Here is a 22,866-nt window from a genome sequence, read left to right on the forward strand (position 1 = left end):
GACTAAATAGCCACCTAGAAATTAACTACATCAAAAATGGATACAAAAATACATAAAACTCAAACACTGGGTCACACGACCCAGCCAATGACAGCGGGCTCCCACTGCTGGCCCATGCACCTGCTCTTATCACCACACCTGTTGCTCATTCAAGCAGATTGCGACACTTCTTAAGATGGCGGACCTACGCTAGTCTTTGCTGGATCCAAGATCTGAATCTGTGGGTTTTGTTACTTTCTGCTAACCTGACTTTTCTGTGTGTGTAGATCATTCCTGAACATGTTTGGCTTTGTATTGGACAGATGAACGAGAGGAGCGGCTGAGGAGAGGAATTGGATTTTTGTGAAGAAAAAGTGGAACACTTCTTCCCTACTCCTGTTTTGCCACGGACCCTGGATACCCGGACCCCTTTCCCCTGGCACTTTGTACATATTCACTTGTTTTTTTTCACTGTAAATAAATGCACTGTCTTTTGCCCAAGGAATACCTGGTCTGCGCCATTAAAAGAACCTTGTCAAGAAGGTCATCCTTGTCAACTCATCATACACATAATCCCTAATCAGAAAAATAGTATTGTTTTAATTGTTAAACACTGAATATGTGTTTAATTATATATGTCACCGTGTTTGGGCGCAGACCGTGTGGAATGTGAGTGGAGGACCCAGGTCCGGACACAGACAAGGAGACAGAATTAATCCGAACAAAAAGCGAGCTTTATTTGGGCTGCTGACTAGAATGAAAAAACAAGACAACTTGAACAGTGACATAAACTAGACTGAAATCTAAACTGAGAGAAACTACCTAAGATAACTGTGACTTAAACTGTGATAACTATGAATCCACGATGATAACTATAAAGACAATGATAGTTATGAAAACTATGATGAGACCTGGAGGGTGGAAACATGGACAATGTGACAAGAAATGAATGCAAAAGCAAGGACTAAGGCTGTGTCCCAATTAAGAGACCGCACGCTTGAAGTACGCGCACTACGTATGGTGCGTACTATAAGTATGAGAAGTGTGGAAGTGAGAGGCTTGTGAAATGGGACGGTTAAGCCTCCGTCGCGCTGTTCAGGTGGCCTAGCAACCATGATACTAACCGCGAGAAACATTACATATAGCATTGTTTGACAGAAATGAAGGAAAAAAATGTTTTGTTGGTCATTCATTTTTGTCATGACATCACTTTGATTAGTTGAGTATCTGAGGCTGAGACCACGGGACTTTAAAACATGATTGCTGGGCTTCATTTCTGTACTGAACAGTCATTTCAAGATTAGTTAGTAAATAACAATTAGCTAATGTTGTTCATGAGACTAAAATCATCTCACTGTGATAATGTAAATATAATATGAACAATATTATATGTATTGTCAGATTATTATGATTATGTTAAAAACACCCAGCACGCCGCTGCAGGCGGTTTATCCTTCAAGCTCGGGTCCTCTACCAGAGGCCTGGGAGCTTGAGGGTCCTGCGCAGTATCTTAGCTGTTCCCAGGACTGCGCTCTTCTGGACAGAGATCTCCGATGTTATTCCCGGGATCTGCTGGAGCCACTCGCCTAGCTTGGGAGTCACCGTACCATGGTGACTCGCACTCAATGATCCTTCTCCTATCGCACTTGGGGCTATGTACCCAATCTCGGGTGGGGGTGATGATATCTCCCCCCTGACCTGGCGTCCTGACTCCTCCTTGCCGTAGCATTTGTGTTGTACCTTGTCAATCTCTAGCTGTGAGAGCAGTCCCTTCTTTCGAATGTTGGAACACTGAGCTACTAGTTGTTTCGCCGTCATTGTGGATGTTGGGTATCGAAGAATCCATAGGTCCCTCATCCTATTCATGTAGCCCCTTCCGCCGGGGTTACTTGTGTAGTAGCATTCCAACAACGCCCTGTTTTCGTCTCTTGCCCACCAATGCCTTCTTGTTCCAGTAGCCCACTTTTCATCAGGGTGCCCTGGTTCCTCCACACGTGACGCGGACCTTGTTGAGCCGGGCGATGTCTGAGCCTCCGAGGGAGGAGCAGATGTGACCTTTGACCAGCCACTACAGGCACGTCATGATGACGGATGTCAGTGCAACAGGACGGTAGTCATTCAGACAGGAGACCACTGATTTTTTGGGAACGGGAATGATGGTGGATGCTTTGAGGGACGTGGGGACCACTGACTGCCTCAGGGAGAGGTTGAAGATGTTGGTGAACACCTCTGCCAGCTCTGCCAAACACATAACATCCTTATAGAATATGATGTAACACTGTAGATCAACTTACCTCAGAATATATAAAGCATATAAACAATTACAGCAATATGATACAACAAACACAGCAGTACTACTAATTCAAAATACTCAAAGCTTCATAGAACTGAAACAAACATTTATTTTTAGCTCCATTCTGCTGCTGATACATACTTTAGGTTTCTGAATATTAAACTTGGTTCTGCCTTTCATAGTGTGTAACTTGAAGGCCCTGAGTACTTTCTCCCACACTGAAAACCCTGGGATGATAACATTATTTGAACATTACCTAATAAGACAAACAATTAGTTATTTTAAACTTTTCTAGCAGTCCTTCACAAACAGGGAACAGTCTGTCTATTCTCTCCATCTGTCAGCTGCTGCTGGCTCTTCCTCCTCTTCCTCACACACTGCTGAGTTTGTCCTGGTGGATCATCAGGGGTGCAAAGCCTCACAGATGATGTGCAGCAGTGGGTCCCTCAGTCTGTCCTCACTCTGGACACTTGCAGTTGTCACACATGGAAATCAAATGTGTGACAAGCTGCAGGATTCAGACACAAGTGTAACTTATAAACACATGTTCATGCTTTTATTACACAATCAGAGAGAAAGAAAAAGAGAGAGAGAGTGCAGGACAGAAAGACAGGTGACAGTCTCAGGTGTATACACTGCTACAAAACAGCACAAGAGAAGGAGGATTTAGTGTTTGTGTTATTACAAGTGCTAAACAAGAAGAGTTCCCAGATGGTACAGTGGACATGTGTGACTGCTGTGATTAAAGCATCTTTCTTTCAGCTTAACGAGTGAACTGTCAGCTCGTTCAAACACACGTTAAAGTCCGTTTGGCTCGACACCACCTAACAGAGGCAGCAATATAACATAGCTAACATTAACAGTGCAGTGAATCCTGCTTGTGCCGTGATATTCAGGACTGCAAACCGAGCAGCATCACTGACTTTCAGCTTGTTGTGTTTGTGGATATATGACTGACTTTAATTATCCATAAAATCATCACATTCTCTGTAAGATTAAGGTCAACTATATATATATTTTGAAGTAGAGGCTTTAAAACCAAGTTAACGCTGAAAGTTCAAACATCACTAATGTCACATAACTTTGCCGACATGTGGCCAACAGTAATGTTTTAATGTTCTTCATTATTAAACACTCCCACATAAATAAGTGACTTGATTTTCAGTACTTACTTTTGACAGTTCACTCTTCGGCCGTTCCGCTCCTGCCGTCAGCCATATTTTGCAGCAACATTATCCACACCCACCGCCGCGCTATGAATTGTGGGATATATGGGAGCACGAAGGGTGCACCGGACTGTCGCTACCCGATCCGTACCGGAAACCCGATCGATACCCCGCATGCGCAAATCTTACGTCACTTCCTCTCTTTGCCAACATTGCGATATTCAATATATTCAATATATTTAAATGATACGGTTAGCGCCCAGTTAGCCCCTAGCATTTCTCAACAGCTCTGCCTCCTTTTCGACAGTCGGGACATTTAAACAATGGATACCTCCGTATACAAAAAAATTCATGCTTTTCTCCTCAACAGAGAGCGTTCCCCGATTGAACAACAGCGCCGTAAAATAAGAAGTATGGCGCCTAATTACAGAGTTAATAATACAGACTTTGTAATATCTCAGGTGTAGATTCATCAGCCAGATGAAGTGTTTACTGACAATTGACAGTGATAGCGGACATCATCATCACTATTCTAATCAATCCTCTCCACACAGACAAGCATAAACACACTCGACTATCACTAAATCAAATTTAACACACGTTTGTAATGACGCTAATTCAGTTTACAATAGGGTTCATTCACAGGTGGCAGTATCCTCGTACTATGGGGAGTAAACTGCCATTAAACGAACAGAAGAAGAAGAAAACCCCTGCACATGTGCAGTACGGATCGGGTAGACCCAATTTGTACGGTCCGACTTTGCACATGCGCAGTAAGGATCGGGGAGTCCGGATCCGTAACGGTCTTTTTATTTTTCGTTTTTGTGTACATTATATTGAAATGTTTCATTATTGGAAACATTTTAAGAGATACTTGTTATTCGTAACATCTTAACAGATACTCTGACCCGTAACTATCGTAAAACGCTTCGACCGGAAGTAGACACCTTTCGCGCATGCGGGTACGGATCGGGTAGTGACACGCACCACGCTTGATATTTGGGGAAATCGACGGCGCATTTGGAGTATGCATTTGAAATAGACGGCCGTCGTCGCGTGGCGGTGACGTAATCGCACCCAAAGAGCCTACTTCAAGCGTGCGGTCTCTTAATTGGGGCACAGCCTAAATACACAGGAGGTGACGGGAAACACATGGGGACACAGCTGATACAAATTAGCATGACGACACCACAGGGGAAAGTGAAGCTAAAACAATGAACATAGAACAGAAGACCTCTTTCAGAATAAAACATGGAGACATGACAACACAAGTTTAACAGACCTGAAACACATGACAGACCACCAACCTAACATGAGAAGCTAAAAAAATACAGAATAAACCTCAAAATGCTGGGTCAGTGACCCAGCCTGTGGCAATATATAAAATTTTAATAATGGTTCACACAGTAGTGCATTCACTTAAAACTGATCTAAATGTAGCCCATCGTATTAGACATAAATATGTACCAGTTACCATAATATATATATATATGGGTTTAATGATAGTTAGATAATGATAGATATTGATAGTTAATTCATAGGCTGCATCCTCCTGAGGCCGTAATTGTAGGCCAATTACTTCACAGTGACGCTATAAAGGCTGTCCAAATTGGTAGTTTCCTCCAAAGGCGACTGACAAATGCGTCCTCCTTTTCCCCAGATATGATGGATGGTTTGGGTGTATCCTTCGTGGCCCACCATATCCCAGAATTCATAGCGCGGAAAAGCCAATTCCAGTTTCCAACAATGGCGGCAGCTACTTAGTTTTAATATTACTCTTATTACTCTGGGTCACAAAATAAACATTTAAGATATAGTCAGGTGAGAATGTAGCTGTGTAAACTTCAAACATCTGCTCGGTTTATCAAGACATCACATATTTGCAAAAGTGCTCCAATGTGTTCAGAGACATCTGTTGCCCACCAGCTTGATAGCTAGCCAGGGGTTTGAGGCTCACTAGAGCCGGCGAGAACAGCGAGCTCTCTGTTCTATGTTAGTTGTTCATGCTGCTAAGGCTGATATGTTACACACTTGTAAGCCGTACGTTTAAACTATTTGTTGTTCTGCTGCATTATTGCATGTATTTACATTTAATATCAGGAACTGTTTTGGTGAGTAGTGTATGAAACTACTGCATTAGTTTAAAAAATGACTTAATATGTAAAAGAACTTGGATCCCCTCTTAATGGAACTTACTAAAATACTAAAATATACATTTCTAAATATATTTGAATGTAATAAAATGAATATTTAACTGTTTGTGGCAGAACTGAATATATAAATTAAAATAACAGTTAACAGAAAGAACTAACAGGAAACACTGTATACTAATATAAACTATTCAAATGTTACTCTATGATAATATGAAATAAAACACCAATGAGATGGAATTTTCAAATTGTAGAACACATTTTTCTATTTGCAATAAATAATACAATAAAACACAATAGATGTTTTATATCTTGCCTTTTATCTCCTTAGGAAAAAAATAATTCCTGTACTTCCACTTAAAAAATACTATATTTTAATTATCTGGGCTCTCCATGACTTTGTCTCATCACTGTTTGCATTTTGTATCTTTACTCTTCCTCCTGCCAATCAGCAGCACTCGTGCAATCGTTTCACCCCCCTATCTTCCAGTAAGGTGAAAAAGGCTTCTGCCATTTGTTTGTTGAAAAATAGTAACATACTCTCACCACATTTTCTTCTTAGTCACAGTAACAGCATTGCAACGATAAAAAAAAGTAATTAGTTAAATTACCAGTCACTTTTTTAAAATAGTTTTTATCCTGTATAAATCAAACCTTTTCTGTTCCATGTCACTTAAGGTTGAGTCCAGACTTGACCCTATTAATTTCAATGTGGAAATGAATAGCACACAGGGAAGGTGTGTGGGTGTGAGATTTGATTGGACAATCCAGTGACAGTAATGAAAATGAAAAAAAAAATGCAGAAGGCAGATAGTGAAAGAGTACAGCAGTGCCAGTAAACTTCCATTATCAAAGTGTAACTTCCCTGTTATCTTCTCATTACTTCAAAAATTGAGACCTAACATCGATGTTCGTGATAATTTATTTTACCTATTAAAGTAAACAATAGTTAAACACTGCTTTAGGTCACGTGAGCCTGCTGTTGTTGTCATGCCACTTTTTTAAAAAAGATTTGTTAAACTGCTTTCACTAAGAACAATTATGTTAAGTAAATTTAAAATTATGTTTCTTGAGTTTGAATCATGATCTTACCTGCAGATACAGTATAACAGAGAAAGAGCAGGATCATTAGCCTCCTCATCATGGTTAAACAGCTGAACTCGAACTGAAGAACTAACAAACAAGTCGAGTGGTTTTACAGGCTTGTTTAGTTTAAAGGCACTTCCCGCTGCAGCTCTAGTTTCCATTCTGAATATTAAACCCTGCATTTGAACACAAACAGAAATGAATGTTGTTTTCAATTTGACTGCAGTGGTTTCTGGGCTTCCTGATCGAAAATAACATGACCAAAATGAATGGAGTTTTCTCTGCAATTACAAACTCTGTGTAAACATCTTGTAAAATCTTGGTATCAAAATAAAACGAACACTTGTGAGACGTCATCAGAGGTGTAAATGTTGCAGCAGATGTTACTATGTCAAAGTTACTGAGATTGAAACACAGAAAAAGTAATTAGATTTTTTTCCTGGCTTAAGTTTGGTCCATTTACAGCATCCTGCCCTGCAGTTGCATTTATCCCTAACCCTCGGGAACCCTCACGTCAACTTTTATTGCATGGAAAAAGTTACCTTCACTGTGTTTAACTCTTTTAATGAACATTGTCTTGCCATTCTTTTAGTTCCCACACACCAGGCACGTGCGGGGAGGGGGGCAGAAGGGCCTTAAGCACCTGCCCCTTTCCTGATGGGTGCCCCAAGTGCCATTTTTGTTGTTGTTGTTGTTTTTTTTATTTGTGTGTGTGTGTGCGTGCGTGCGTAATGTGACTGTACCTTTTCTATGCACAAAACTTTCAGCATAATTCATATACATGCTGGACCATGCCGGGAAAGTAGTTGCGAATACGTTCTTCCAAAACCCCTTATTGGTGTGTGCGTTTCATATTTGTTTTGTGATTTCAGCCTGTGGGTTTGAAGAGATCCAAGTCTCTGTTTCTATGTCCAGTGCAATGAAGTCTTCTCCATTATAACCAAACTGTTTAATCCCAGTGACCTTTTCAGTCTCATCATCCCACTCATAACCAGTCAACTCCTGGATTATGTGAACACCTGAGAAAGAGAGACTGAACTATTATTCAGGGTTCAACACAATTTAAAGTAACTGATATTACACTTATAGTACATATTTTCATAACAGTAACTTATCATAGCCTAAAGATCATCTCCCAACACCAATTTCCAGACTATGTAGCAATCATCGCACTGTCACAAATGTGACAAGACTGCAAATAGTCAAGTAAATTGGACTCCACAGCCATGCTAGCAGTTGCACCCTGTTGTTATGCTAATATCAAGATGCTCATGTTAACATGTTTATGATTAGCTGACAATGCTCACAACATCACCTGAAAACTTGTTTTATTTGGTCTTATACACTGTTGTTATCAGCTATATTTAACACTACAATACAGTATGGAAATTTAAGCAGTTTTGTACATTTTAAAAAATTTGAACAGAAGAATGTGTCTTTTCTTTTTTCAGGTCATAGGTATGCTTACAGGGAGCTATTATGCTTCCTCACTGCTCTTTGCATATAGCACAGTAAGACTAAAAGTGTGAGTAATACTGTATATAACATTTTGCAACTTTGCCCTTTAGGATTGCAATGCAAGCTGAGGTGTGAACACATGCTACTGTTGTTTTAGTGGTTTTATTCTCTTTGCACTAGTCATCCTTAGAATTGTTCTATCTAAAAAAAATCAAACAAAAAAAGGAATACAAGTGAACGTACCACACAAACATGTAGTTATTAACATAACTTTAGTTTGGTTTGTGTGCTGCTTGAAACTGGCAGTTGCAACTTCTAACATCTGCTGATAAAGTATGATCATCTGACCATGCTCTGTGCGTAGCTGGAGATCCTCTTTCGTCACTTCTTTTGCCCAGTCCTGTCTGGGTTCAGGTTCATTCATGTTGCTGTCATAGTAAGCAATCATAACATCCTCAACATTTACCGCTGCCAAATATTCGAGAACATTTTGGACTCCAGACAATATCATAAAATACATCTTAAAGGAGCGTATTGCTGTGGGACAAATAGAATTTAAGCCATTTAAACATCATTCAGAGTTGTGACAAATTGAAATGTCCTTACATTATACTCAGTATATTGTGAGTTAAACATATTAAACTGTCTTGTATTGAATTCAGTATTATAACAAGCACTAAGCATACCTTTTGGTTAATGTCACACAGTGTTGGGAAGGTTACTTTTAAAATGTATTCCATTACAGAATACAGAATACATGCCCCAAAATGTATTCTGTAACGTATTCCGTTACGTTACTCAATGACAGTAACGTATTCTGAATACTTTGGATTACTTAATATATTATCATGCTTTTTACAACAACGTGAATGTACTATTGCTGTGTGATTTATTACTGTTACTGAAGGTCCGCGACTCCGAACTGTAGTAAAGGGACCTCTGACTAATACGGCGGGGTCCCTGTCGGCTCGTAGCCGAAAAATAGCTTTACTTTGTTGTGTGGGTCAACTTTTCTTGACAGAGAGAGGCGTTGAAAGGCTGCTCCAACGGAACTTATTGTTTTCGGAGGAAAACACAAACACTGTGTACAGTCGAGTCTTAATAGCTTACTTACAACTGGGCTCGTCAGGCACTCTTCTTGGCTGCAGTGGTTATTATTATATTTACATGCTTCCAGCTCCCGTTTTTCCTCGATGACAACTCGTACCTTTCCACTCCCCTTTTTCTCCCTCCTCGCGCTCACAGACACATAACGTGTATGGCAGTCCATTCTCCCTGCAACACGGACTACACTGCCCATGATGCTACATTCTTTAGAGCTATGCTTGTAGCATTCTGCCTGTTAGCTTAGCACAACAACAACAACAACAACAACGAAAAGGCGCTCTCTCACCCAGGAAACACACAGTCGCAGAGAGAGAGAGAGAGTCGCCCTGTAATCATGGCAACCGTAACGCTGCCGCCTGGAACAACAGAGCGTAGCTTCAAACAAAACCCAAACAGTCCTGACCCGCGAAAAAATGAAACAGGAAAGTACCGCAGTGTAATCCATTTATTTCAACAAAGTAACTGTATTCTGAATACCACCTTTTTAAACGGTAACTGTAACGGAATACAGTTACTCATATTTTGTATTTTAAATACGTAACGGCGGTACATGTATTCCGTTACTCCCCAACACTGATGTCACAGTTGCCACATTATTACTGTTTACACATCATCTAATTTATGATTATCTTTAAAAACCTCCAGCATAACAGTTTAAGCAAATTCCAAACTAATATACTTATTAAAATGGATCACGATCTTTTTTTTTTTTTTTGCCTGCCCCATTTGGTTCTTTAGCCGTCAGAATTGTTGTCTGAAGACCAACAAGGATACCCAATGGATTTACTTTGCCAAATAGATCATCACGGCCTTGCCGTATTGGTCGATTTGATCTACCTTTGTTGTTATTATTTATTTTATTTTATTTTCAGTTGTTACAGACGGGACAGACATGACTGAGGGATAGGAAAGGGAGCAAGAAAGATGAAGGAAAAGAAAAACAGAAGGGAAGAGGGACAGTGAGACAGGGCAGTTAAAAAGAGAAAGAAGAGAAAAAAAATCTCCTGGATCACCTGTTGAGAGAAAAAGAAGAGAAAACAAGCAAAAAAAAAACAGAGCAACATACTAAACACAACACCATCGCATTAATCTAGCTAAGTGTAAACAGCAGTAAATACTAAATATTGAATGTTGTTGTGCAGCACGCAGGACCGACAGCACACAATGTGCTTGGAAGTAGCAGCCAATAAAGGTGTAGTTTATGTCTATGAACAGTGAACACCCGTGTGCACACCTGTGTGGATCAGCGCGCTTGTATTCAAAAGGTTTCCACATGTAATGGTCTGATAGAGGATCTAGAGAGCCATAGCCCCGTCCCTCAGGGCATGAAGCAGGCATGGAGGAGATCCAGGCTCCAGACATCCAGAGGCCCCAGAGTGCGAGAGCCCAAGGAGGACCACCGGAGGGGCATCGTGCCACCCTCCTGGGAAGAGTTGAGGAGAGCCCCAGATGAGGGGTCACCCAGTAGCCACGGAGCAGAAGCCAGAGGGGGCTGCAGTGACATGCCCGCCGGCTCTGCCGGCAGCCAGCTGTGCCAGAGTGAACCGAGCCACAGGGCAACGGGCACCAGGCCCCGCCAAGTAGTCACCGGGAGTGAGCTGGTACATACCTGAGCGCCCAGCCCCGGACACCAAGAACCACCAACGCACCGACACCTGAGAGCGTCAGTTACTGGCAGGGAGTGTGGTGAGGGGAGATAGGCCTTTGGAGGGCCCGGGAGTTCCCAGAGAGGTGGAGTCTAAGACCCGACCTGACATATAAATACAGACACAAACATGCATTCCCACCCTCATGCACACATATACAAATACTCAGCACTCACCCAACGTAGGGATAGACATACATGGACACTGTTCACACAATCACACTCCCCAAACAAACTCTATTCCCCAGGTTCAGGTACCCTCGCCCCCGGAGGGGGAAACGGCACGTACACCCAGGAGATGTTACCCTTTCCCCCGGGGTGGAGGCAAGCAGACCGCCCCAGGCTCCGCAGCAGCAGGGAGGCCCTGCATCCCAGATCCCATTCGGACGGCCAACACCTCCTTCCAGCCCCCCCGCCCTGATGGCCAGCAGAGAACAGGGGTGTGTGAAGACCCCAAACCTCCCTCTTCTCACTCATGTGTAGTGTTGCTGCGTGTTGTTCTAAGGTGCATTTAAAACACGGGAGAGCATGGTGCTGCCAGAGAGCAGCAGGTGTTAGCACGGCTCCTCCCGAGAACCCTCAGTGTCTACATGGATTTAAAATTGAGAGGTGGGCACCGGCGCCAGAGGTGGGGTTGAATACACAGACCGTCCACTGGACGCCGTTAACGTGCCCACCTTCAAGGCCCTATATGTATGTGTTATGAGAGTGTGAGTAATGTGGATGTCTAAGTTGTGGAATAAAATTGAGGCACAGGTGGCCAGAAGGGGACAGAGGGGGGGGGGGGGATTCCTCCCCTGCACGCTGGTGACACACCCGCACCCCAAGGCCCTACTTGTGTGTGTGGGTGTGTTGGAGCAGGAAGAGGAAGGCAGGGAGCGGGAAGAGGGAGGCAGATCACGATCTTACCTCCAGATGCAGCATGGCAGAGGAGGAGGAGAACAATAAGTTTCTTCATCATGTTTAGAGGGTTGGCACAGAACTGAACAAGTGGGAGAAGAGTTAGAGAGTTTTATGTGTCTGTTCAGCCCAAAGATGTTTCCTGGTTGAGATTACATTCTGAGTATCTGAGGCATGTTCAACTTGGACTGATTCCCTACAGCTCCTTGTTTTAACAAACACTACTTCAGTTTGACTGCTGTATAGAGTTAGTTTGGGTTGTGTATTCAATAGGGACCTTGTAAAGCGCTTTGGGGTCCTTAGGGACTAGTAAAGCGCTATATAAATACAGGCCATTTACCATTTACCTTTTCACAATTCAAGTGTATGCTCAGGGTATTTTTCTATGAAGATGTTTATCTTTGCTTGTCTGCAGTTATAAGCCAAAGCAGATCATTCATCTATCCAAGAATTCTCTTCCGCTTATCCAATCCAAATCACATCATTTACACAGAATGTGAAACACTAGACTTACTCAACTTGACACCTGCAGAAGTTTTACTAATGACAAAAAGTAGAATACTTTTAATTAAGAAACCCCATGATAAACTGTGAAATACAAATTGGTATACAAAAGAAAACAAATACTTGAAGCAGTTTGCCTACTTTTATAGTTCCTTTTATAGTTCCAGAATGAATGGGAAACGAACAAAACTTAAAAGATTATTTGTGTCCCACAGCTTTACTTGATAAACAGGTGGCTAGATAGAGGGAAAGAGAGAGAAAAAAACCTGATTGACCCGATTGGTTGGATTCACATCCATAACAACAAGATGTCTGAAATGATTACATTTCAGAGACATTTAGATCTAACTTCCTTATAAGTTTCATGAAGGTGTGAAAACATTGATGTGCTTGAGCAACATGTGAATAGTTGGAGCCACCTGGTGGATAAATAATGCAACTGTATTGTTAAGGTTCTCATCACTGCATCCCAACTGAAGGTGGTTCACATGATCAATGTTAACATGCATTTTTATTATAAGCACTATTAGCATGTAGTCTGAAAGTTGAATTTTTACACCAAGGTAACTTTATTCACGAGTGCCACTTTTGTTAGGATGCTAAGAGAATACCAGCTAACTAGTCAGGTGCCTTCTGGCTCTAATGTGTTATAGCTGTATGACATAACTGTTCTTTAGACCATAACACACTGCTCATGTTGACTGTGTGCTTGTTTTAATTGTTTTTCTGTGTATGTGTATGTTTGTTTATTGGTTTGCCTTTCAGTCCATTTTCCATGCAGAAATAGTTCCCCTGTTAACTGATGTAACTAATATTTGACTGCTATTCTAATATTCTTTTTTATCATTTTAACACTTCCCTTTAATTTTATTTTTTAGTTAATATAGATAATGTGTCACAAATGGATATAAATCTCTCTGAAATGTGTTAGGTTTTATATTTTATTGGCTAATTTGGTTACAGAGGTTTTTGATAACCCATAGGTGTCCCACACTAGCAAACTAGTGTCATTGTACCATATTTGGGACGAATAAACAAAAAAAGAACAAAACAAAAAACCCAGAATAATCACATACTGGATACAAAAATACCAGAAATGAAAATACCTGTCATTATGAAAAAAAAGAAAAGAAAAGATCAACAATTGCCTTTGCTCTTTTTATTATGTAGGTGAAGATGTCTGTATTTGTCCATCATGTGCTGTGTTTGTCTATGAGGGCTCTGAATTCAGTCTTGTAGAGAGATCACAGGCGTTGTCTCGAGCTGTAGGGTGCAAAACAAACTGTTAGTCCTACTAATCTTGAACTGGCTTAGTATCAATGAAAATCAGAGTGACAATGAAAAACACTTTGCTTACATTGTTCAGTATTTGTTTCTGAAATAATAGGAAAAAAATAAATATTCAAGAATGCCAGAGACATTCAGCTTTGCAGTCTGTATCAGAGCATCAGCTCAGCTGAATCTCTCACCTTTCTTCTTCTTGTAAACAGCAGCAAAAACAGCAGCAACGAGGACGAGAACAACAGAAACAACCACTGCAGCAATGATGGTGATCATCATGTCTGAGGGTTCCTCTGATCAGTCAGAAATCACATAGTTAAAATGTAAATCACATATTGGTGAGAAGAAGACAGCATAATTTCTATGTCAAGATCTACTGATGTGATCATACATGTAACACTATACAACACTCAGATACCATGATATATTGCAGTTAAGCAGAGCAGGCACACTAAAATTAGGTGGCTGAATTTTTAACCCTTTGACAGGAGTTTTGTGTATTCAGCTCCTCAATTATAAAGCCAAAAATAAAAACCAAGGGTTTTATTATTTAGAAACACTCGCATTTTGAAATGTAAGTTCCAGTATCACTGTCAGGATTATGGTCGAAACAGTTTTCTCTTAAGAATATTAACAGCAGCCATTCACACTCACATTCACACCTATGAGCAAGTTAGAATCATCAATGAACCTGACCCCCCTAACTGCATGTCTTTGGACTGTAACACCCTGATAAGGAGAAGAAGAAGTAAATGGATGAATGGATGGCTGTTAGCAGCACCAACACTGGGCACATTTTAAATCAAAGAGACAGTTATTATATACAAGTACTGATTTTTTTTCTCCAACTTTAATAGGATCTCCATGAGTTATTCCTACAGTAGCAGCTATTCTGCCTGAGATCACACAAAAACAGGACAAAACACTGGATTACAGACAATCCACAGTAACAAGAAAAAAAATGAATTAAATGATCTTTTCTCACCATTTGTATTTTTTCCTCCTCTGTTGGTTCTGATCACTGTTTCATTCAGCCTGGTGATGATGACGTCCTCACCATCAGAGAGATGAAACACACAGTCAAATCTGCTCCAGTCTTCAAGTGTGAATGATGAAACATTCAGATCAACACTCATCTGAAAGGTCTCATCATTGTTGGGGAGGATCTCTCCAGGATCCACACCTTCATGAAGCTCCTCTCCATCTTTCCTCCAAAACATCATGACTCTGTTAGGATAGAAACCTGTAGCGTGGCAGCTGACTGAAGAGGAGGGAGTCATCTGGAGGAGAGACACTGAGGGAAGAACTGGAGAGACAGATGGAGGCAATACAGGCAGAGGGAAGGAAGAAGTAGCAATTAGAAAATAAACCAGACCAGGATACAAAGAAAAACAAAGGAGAAATTCAATAGGAGGAAATGTACAGTGTATGTGTTAGATATAAAACATTATAGTACCAGCGGAAAATAATTGTGAGTGATTTTCTGTGTAGGTTTTCAGGCTTCCAAGTTATGGTAGTCTATGAAGCTTGTAAAGAAAGCAACTGGACTTTAACTTTCTTGTAGACGTTTCAGCTCTCATCCGAGAAACCAAATGGTGGAGATGTCTTGACGCATGCTCAATCATCCAGGTAAAGTAATCCCCAAAAGTTTGTCTGTTCATCTGGACGTAGCGTTTTCAGTGGGAAAAACATTTTGTCACTCATCCAAGTGACCTTCACAGTCTCAGCTGACTGCAGGCTTCCCCAACCTTATAAATAAAAAGTACATTTGCATAATGACTGAAACTAGCACCACTGAATAACAATGGACCGTGAGGTCAGTTTCATGATCATTAATATGCAAATTGTCATGACCATGGGGCAAATAGCAGAGAGTCCCATGTATCTAAACCCTGTCCCTTGAGATGGTTATTGACCCACTATTGATTATGTGCCTCGTCACATGAGCCAAAGTGTGAAAAAATAGGCGTGGGGTGGCTTACGACACCAACTGTCTGTCATCTACAATGTAGTTTGGAGATCCAGTCCCAGGTGCCTCAACCCCTACTCACATCTTGCGTCATGTGGCCTCAATAGGTCACATGATAGGTTGAGGAAAGGTGTTTATTGCATAAAAGCAAAAAGTGAATGGTGGCTTGGGCTACTCCAACACAAGTCGATAATTTGGTTAGTGATTTTACACTGTTAAGACACTGAAAATCTGCTCCAACACCTGCTGAAAAAAACAAGCAAAAAGAAAACAACACAGTAAGGAAACTACAAAAGCAACCAACATGAGCATCAGTAACAGTAAATAATAAATATTGAATGCTTGTTTTAGTCAATAATGCCTTTCTTGTCCTTACATGACCCACACCTTTTTTCACAACTTGGGTCATGTGATGAGTCACATGATTAATAGTGGGTCAACCCCCACTAAGGTTTAAATACTAATACCAATAAAAATAATCTTAATTCTAACCAATATAAAAACCATCTAATAGATCACATTAGTCTTGATACAACCTCTGCCATCACATTTGATCAATCCCTTTGGGCTCCTTTGATCGGCTTCATCACCTAGTGGGGGTGGGGGGTCGTGGTTTGGTCCTGCCTTCGCTATTGTGGTTGATATGGGGGTAGGGCCGGCCTTAGGGCGTCTGGGGAGTCCCTAGGAACATTTCCCAAGAGGGCCTAACCTGGGGGATGTGGCCATGACCTGGTTAGGAGCTCTGGGGGCTCTTAGATGGTGTTTTCGTTGTGGCTGCGTACAGCGGAGATGGGGGAGGGTCCGTGCTGGCGGACGTTGGTTACTGGCCTGGTAGCCTGGCTGCCCCTGGGAGGGTCCGGGACGGGCGTGGAGGCTTGGGGGTCTGGGGGTGCTCCGCTCCCCGGTCTGGGGTGCTGGCCGGGCCTTGGGGGCTTGGGTCCTGGCTGTTGTGTCGCCGAAGCAGTGGGCGGGTGGGTGCAGGGGGGCTCAGCCCCAGTGCAGGGGACCTCTGGTGCATCGGCCCAACTAGGGGGCTCTCTAACTGGTGGGGAGGTTGTTATATCTTTGCAGGTGGTCTCCTCACTACAGGGGCTCACTCTGCAGGTGGGGGGAGAGATATAGGAGAGGTGGAGAATGAACTCAACCTGGGTGTCTATTGTCTTGTGTAGTTTGGGAGATGATTGGATTATGGGGTGGGTGCAGTTTTCTCTGGGGTGGAGTCGGGTGGGCTTCCCCGGACTCTGTGGGACTGGGCGGTGCTGCTGCTGCGGGCCCTGGTCTGGATGGGCCTGGGCCCCCTTGCCCTGGTGGGTTCCAGAGTGTGGGGGTGCCTACTGGGGTCAGCGGGGGAGCTGGCCCCAGGGAAGGGCCGCTTGCCCCTCCCTTTCTTCCCTCCCCATCCTCAGCTGCCTCCCTATTCCTGCTCTACCACACCCACCCACACACGCAGGGCTTGGGGTGCAGGTATGTCACCAGGGTGCAGGGGAGGCACTCCCCCTCTGTCCCCTTCTGGCCGCCTGTGCCTCAATTTTATTCTGCAACCTACACATCCACATTACTCACACTCTCACATAACACATACATATAGGGCCTTGGGGGTGGGCACGTTTTACAGCATCCAGAGGATGGTCGGTGTACTCCAACCCACCTCTGGCGCTGGTGCCCTACCCTCAATTTTAAATGCATTTAGACACTAAGGGTTTTCGGGAAGAGCCATGCTGCTCTCTGAGAGGAAGCTAGTACCATGCTCTCCTGAGTATTAAATGCACTTTAGAACAGCACACAGCACTACATATGAGCGGGCGTAGGGAGGTTTGAGGTCTTCACTCACCCCGGTTCTGTTAGCCGTCAGGGCTGGGGGGCTGGGAGGAGGTGCTGGCCATCAGACTGGGGTCTGGGATGCGGGGCCTCCCTGCTACTGCAGATAAGGAGGGGGTCCGCTTGCCTCCACCCCAGATAGAAGGGTTACATCTCCTGGGTCTAGGTGCTGCTTGCCCCTCTGAGGGCGGGGGTACCTGGACCTGGGATATAGAGTATGTTTGGGGAGTGTGACTGTCTGTGCAGTGTCTATTTGTGTCTGTCTACATGTTGGGTGAGTGCCGGGTATTTGGTTGTGTATATGGGGGTGGGAATGCATGTCTGTGTCCGCGTGTGCCTGTTCGTCTGTGTCTATGTGTCAGGTTGGGTCTTAGACTCAACCTCTCTGGGTACATCTCAGGCCCTCTAAAGTACGGAGGCCTATCTCCCCTCACCACACTCCCTGCCGGTGGCTGATGCCCTCAGACGTTGGTGTGTTGGTGGTCCTTGTCGTCTGGGGCTGGGCGCTCATGTATGTACAGGCTCACTCCTGGTGGCTGATTGGCGGGGCCGGGCACCTGTGGCCCGGCTGGGCTCCTTCCGGGGGGTGGGATTTCCTCAGGCCTCTGGCCTCTGGGCCTGAAGCTCGGTCCTCTCTGGCACAGCTGGCTGCCTGCAGAGCCCGCGGGCACGCCACTGCAACCCCCTCTGTCCTCTGCTCCGTAGCTGCTGGGTGACCCCTTGTTTGGGGCTCTACTCAGCTCTTCCCAGGAGGGTGGCACAGTTCCCCCCCTTTGGTGGTCCTCCTCGGGTCCTTGTACTCTGGGGCCTCTGGATATCTGGGGCCTGGATCTCCTCCATACCTGCTTCATACCCTGGTGGGCAGGGCTGTGGCTCCCCACACTCCTTAGCAGATCGTTACATGGAGAAACCTTTGGAATACAAGCATGCTGATCCACACAGGTATGCACACAGGTGTACACACGGGTGTTCACAGACGCGGACTACACCTTTCTTGGCTGCTGCCTCAAAGCACATTGTGCGCTGTCTATCTTGCGTGCTGCACAATATCGTTTAATATTTAGTATCTACTGTTATCTACTGCTAGCTAGTTTATTGTGATGGTGCTGTTTTTTATTATGTTGCTCTTTGTTGTTTGCTTTCTCTTCTGTTTTTTTTTCTCCATACAGGTGATCCAGGTGTTTTTTTTTTTTGTTTTTTTTTTTCTTTCTTCCCCCCTTCTCACCGTCTCTTCTCCCCTTTGGTTTTCTTTCTCTCCCTCTCTTTCTTTCATTCTTTCTCCCTGTCCTATCCCCCAGTCATGTCTGTCCCGTTTGTAGCAACTGAAAATAAAATAAATTCATAATTATAATAAAGGTCAATCAAATGGACCAATATGGCAAGGTCATGATGATCCACTTGGTAAAATAAATCCGCTTGGCATCTTTCTTGGCCTTAAGACAACAATTCTGATCGCTAAAGATCCAAACGGGACACAAAAAATAAATAAATGAATAAATAAATAAATAAATACTAATACCATTTCACTTTAAAACTAAAGGAGCTGTTTGGATGAGAGGGAAACGTCTTCCCCTAGCTTAAAGAAGTCCAGTCGCTTTCTTTGCATGCTCCATAGACAATTGTGACTATAATTAAAGCAAACATCTGAAAATCAAAACAAAATTGAATTTGTAATTTAAAACAGAACAAGCTATAGAAGCCAAAGAGTTTTAGTTTATTTAGTTTTGGAAGACTCATTTGCCCCCAAGCTTTATCTTCCTGGCTGATGTCTTTAGATGTTGCTTCAATATGTTCAAATAATTTTCTTTTCTCAGGATGCCATCTACTTTGTGAAGTGCATGAGTTCCTTTTGCAGCAAAACAGCTCCACAACATGATCCTACCACCCCCATACTTCACAGTTGGCATGGTGTTCTGAGGCTTCAAAGCTTCCCCCTTTTTCCTCCAAATATACAGTTTATCATTGGCCAATAGTGCAAATTTTGTTTTGTCAGACCACAGGACATGTCTCAAGAAATTAGAATATTTGTCTCCCTGGGCTGGGTTGATTCACACTTTTCACGCCAAAAATCTTTCCTCTCTGGGGCTTAGAATCTGTCTTCTTCCCAAGCAGTATGACAGTTGTGCATTCCCATATGTTTTAATACTTGCATATTATTTTCTGATTGGATGAACGTGGGACCTTCAGGCATCTGGAAATTGCACCTAAGGATGAGTCACACTTGTGGAGGTTGACAGTTCTTTTCTTGATGTCTTGGTTGATTTCTCTTGATTTTCACATGATGTCAAAGAAAGAGGCTCTGTGTTTGGGGTGTGCCTTTATTTTCATCCACAGTTGTGTCACCAACTAACTCAAATGGACTCAAACAATCAGAAGCTTCTTAAACTCAGTAATGAAGTAATGTAATGAAGCTTATGCGTAAATTCAATAAGGAAGGTACTCATCTATTTGCTTCCTGTGTGTTAGTGATTAATATAATCTTTACATAACTTCCACTTTCCCGCACTGTGAAGCTAATTGTGACATGACGGGTCTAAACCAATGATTTTTCTCCAGGCCAATCAGTCTTCACTCCTCGTACTTTAAATCTCACTGTGCATCTGTCAGTCTCCCGTACAGACAGCTTGGTGCAATCCACCTCCTCCCCATCTCTGTCTCTCCCTCATCACTCAGGCTCCATTCAAGCCTCCATCTTCATCTCTGCCACTAGTACCTAGATTCACTGTCGATTATACCTTACTCAAGGTTGCTAGTAGGGTGCGTCAGCTAGGGGGCAGCAGGGTAGAAATTTAGAATGAGGTAGTTAGTTGCTGGGTGAATTCCCAACTTAGTTTCTATTGTGGTACCTATAGTGGTAATACTCCTAGGCTCATAGACTCTGACCCCTTGAACAAGAGCCAATCCAGAGTTCTGTACAGAGATAACTGGGATCGGAAAACACATCACAGTATATTTTAACATTAGGTGTACCTCTTGTTTACGCTAAACTAAAATATTTTGCTGCCTTTAAATGGAATGAGCTACAAAAAAATGTGAAACTGATTTCATTACAATCTTTTAAGATGTTATATTATCTACAACTACCTTTGCACATGGTTTTCTTAATTTTTGAAAATGTATAATGTGTTCTTGTATTGTTTTTTTGTAAACAAAATGATTAAATACAAAATTAATCCCAAAATGTTTTGTCATACAACTGTATTTCTTGGAAGACCATGCAACACAAAATAAACACTACTGCGTCCATGAAACCACATCAGGTTGTGTGACTCTACCTGTTCTCTGCAGGGAGCTTTTCCTATAGGACAAAGACTTCTTCATCCACTCTGGACAAATGTTAGTGAGGAAGTTTTCCTTGTATTTTGTTCTACCACTGTCAGCATCCCATCTTTGTTTAGTAATAGCAGCGTCTGGTTTCAGTGCGATCCATGTCAGTCTGTTCAGATCAAACTCAACAAAGTCTTCTCCGTTATAACCGTACTGTGAAAATCCAGTCACCTCTCCAGTTTTTTCATCCCATTCACAGACTTCTCTGTTCTGTAAAATGTGAAAACCTGAAGAGAGAAACAAAGAAAAGAGAGATAGCAATATATTATTTTAATATTGCACATTGTCACGGGTGCACTGCGTCATGGATATGATGCATGGCAGGTAGGATGTGGACCCAAACGCACTCATGGGATAGTGAGAGGAGAGCACATGTGGGTTGCATGGTTGGAAAGTATAAATATTTGGGCAGAGGAAGTAAATGTAACACAAGAAACTAAGAATAACAGTTACCAAAATAAAACAAGATTAGGAAACGAGGGTTAAATCGACATAGATGACTGAAGAACTAGAGAGGGGAACAAGGAAGGAGAAATGCAGACAACGCTGGGACACAAAGGTGAACTAAGCAGAAGCAACGTGTACATCACTAACCAGAACAGAAACTGAAATTAATATAATAAATTCACAAGAAACCACAGAAAAGAGTCCTAAACTTCTAATAAACTAAAGCAACCACACAACAAAGTAAATACTAACTACAACAAGAATGAATCATGAGGTACAAATATTAAACTAAATATACACAAAGCCACAACGGAGGTAAAAAAAATAAGTAATCAAATATGAATATGAAGGTGATGGAATTCTGCAACATGTAAAAGTAGGCTTGGTGTGTCAAGATTAAAAGAAAAAAAAGAGATCGAAACTGACAACTGACAGAAACTGAGGGCGAATTAAGCGAAACAAAACAGTCAGATAAGTCAAACTTTACTCAACTCATTCTTGCTTCCTCTGCATCTGTACCATTGATTCATTCATGTTGAATTCTCTCGCAGCTGCTCTATTCCCATGTTGTTTCAGTATAGTAACGACTAACCTCATATTGTGGATGGATTATCTCACGTAGCACATCATTATATACCAGCTAGTGCAACTTCAGGAACCCTACAAACGTCACTGCTGTTTAGATTTCTGTTTTCATTTATGTCGGAAGTGATAGCAGAGCTGTATGTTTTAATTTTTTCACCAATCTCTCAGTCAGAACATGCTATATCATGTTTAGGTGGAAACTAGCGAGCAAACTTCCTGCTAACTTTGAACTCTGTTAAATTTAATAAATTCTATTTTCATGGATGCCTGGATGCTAAACTTAATTGTTACACCTGGTAAAGCAGCAACACCGGGCCGGTGTTGTGCCAAAAAGTGATTGTCTGCCAAAAACTGATTTCCGGTATTTGCCAAAAACTGATTGCTCGTATTTAAACTGCTATAAGTAACTCGTTGGGCTATAATATGTGAAACATATGTCAAATGCATCCCTTATGGATGACATAAAGTCATCTTGAGCCACAAACAACATTCGTGTAACAAGGTAGAAGGCGCATTCAGTTTTTGGCAGTGACTTTTGTACAACCTTTATTTATGCAGTTAAAAAAAATCTCATTAACATTAAAAATTTATTTTGTAAGAGTAAGCTGGCCAAGAGGACAGCAGAAATGGCAGCAAATATTACAATAGTGCTGTAAAAATATTTTAAGTGGGGGTAAAGGACCGGATTGGTTAAAATGTAAGTACAATAACACAGAGTTGTAAAGTTACTTGAAAAACAGATAATTTTTTATTCTATATATAACTTCTTTGTAAACCATGTTCACCGAAGTCTATTTATCAACATACGTAAAGATATTACACATAAAAAATACACAGAAACATTGGAAATCAGTTTTTGGCAGACAATCACTTTTTGGCATAACATCGGCTATACGCTGGGGCAAGAGGGGGCAATGACCCCTTAAACAAATGTCCTGCCCCCTTAAGTCAAACTTTTAAAAGTTGAGAAAGAAAATAATAGATTACCCACAAACTGAATATGGACAAGATTTATTATAGTAGCTGAAAAATCCATTGGAAAAGGCACAAATGAGATGATAGGTTTCGCGTCTCGTTCGCTCTATGCCTCCGTGCTCTGTTTTTGCGCAGGCTCACACAGCACTCAGCAGAGAACTCCCACTCTCCCCAGC

General features: G+C 42.2%; 2 protein-coding genes across 2 annotated transcripts in view; both read right to left on the reverse strand.

Moving 5' to 3' along the window:
- LOC146609243 (major histocompatibility complex class I-related protein 1-like) overlaps positions 1–22,866 on the reverse strand; it is a 202,536-nt gene that overhangs the window by 61,682 nt on the left and 117,988 nt on the right. The window lies entirely within an intron of this gene.
- Positions 13,741–21,727, reverse strand: LOC146609245 (major histocompatibility complex class I-related protein 1-like). Its single transcript, XM_085346929.1, has 4 exons — positions 21,686–21,727; positions 20,632–20,917; positions 14,555–14,875; positions 13,741–13,862 (listed from the first exon to the last, which is right to left on the reverse strand). Exons 1-4 carry the CDS (start codon positions 21,725–21,727, stop codon positions 13,741–13,743), a joined length of 771 nt encoding a protein of 256 aa, XP_085203055.1.

The sequence above is a fragment of the Diplotaxodon limnothrissa genome, linkage group LG22, assembly GCF_057381915.1.
Source record: "Diplotaxodon limnothrissa isolate DT_005_m linkage group LG22, D_limnothrissa_male_GT1.1, whole genome shotgun sequence".
In the NCBI taxonomy this organism is placed as follows: Eukaryota; Metazoa; Chordata; class Actinopteri; order Cichliformes; family Cichlidae; genus Diplotaxodon; species Diplotaxodon limnothrissa.

Excerpts from the sequence above, each read along its gene's own strand:
- LOC146609245 (XM_085346929.1), bottom strand. The coding sequence starts at position 21,727 with ATGAGGTTAGTCGTTACTATACTGAAACAACATGGGAATAGA. Across the intron at positions 20,918-21,685 it reads TGAAACAACATGGGAATAGA|TCTTCAGGTTTTCACATTTT; the intron begins GCAGCTGCGAGA and ends TCTTTGTTTCTC. Across the intron at positions 14,876-20,631 it reads AAGCTCCCTGCAGAGAACAG|TTCTTCCCTCAGTGTCTCTC; the intron begins GTAGAGTCACAC and ends CTGTCTCTCCAG.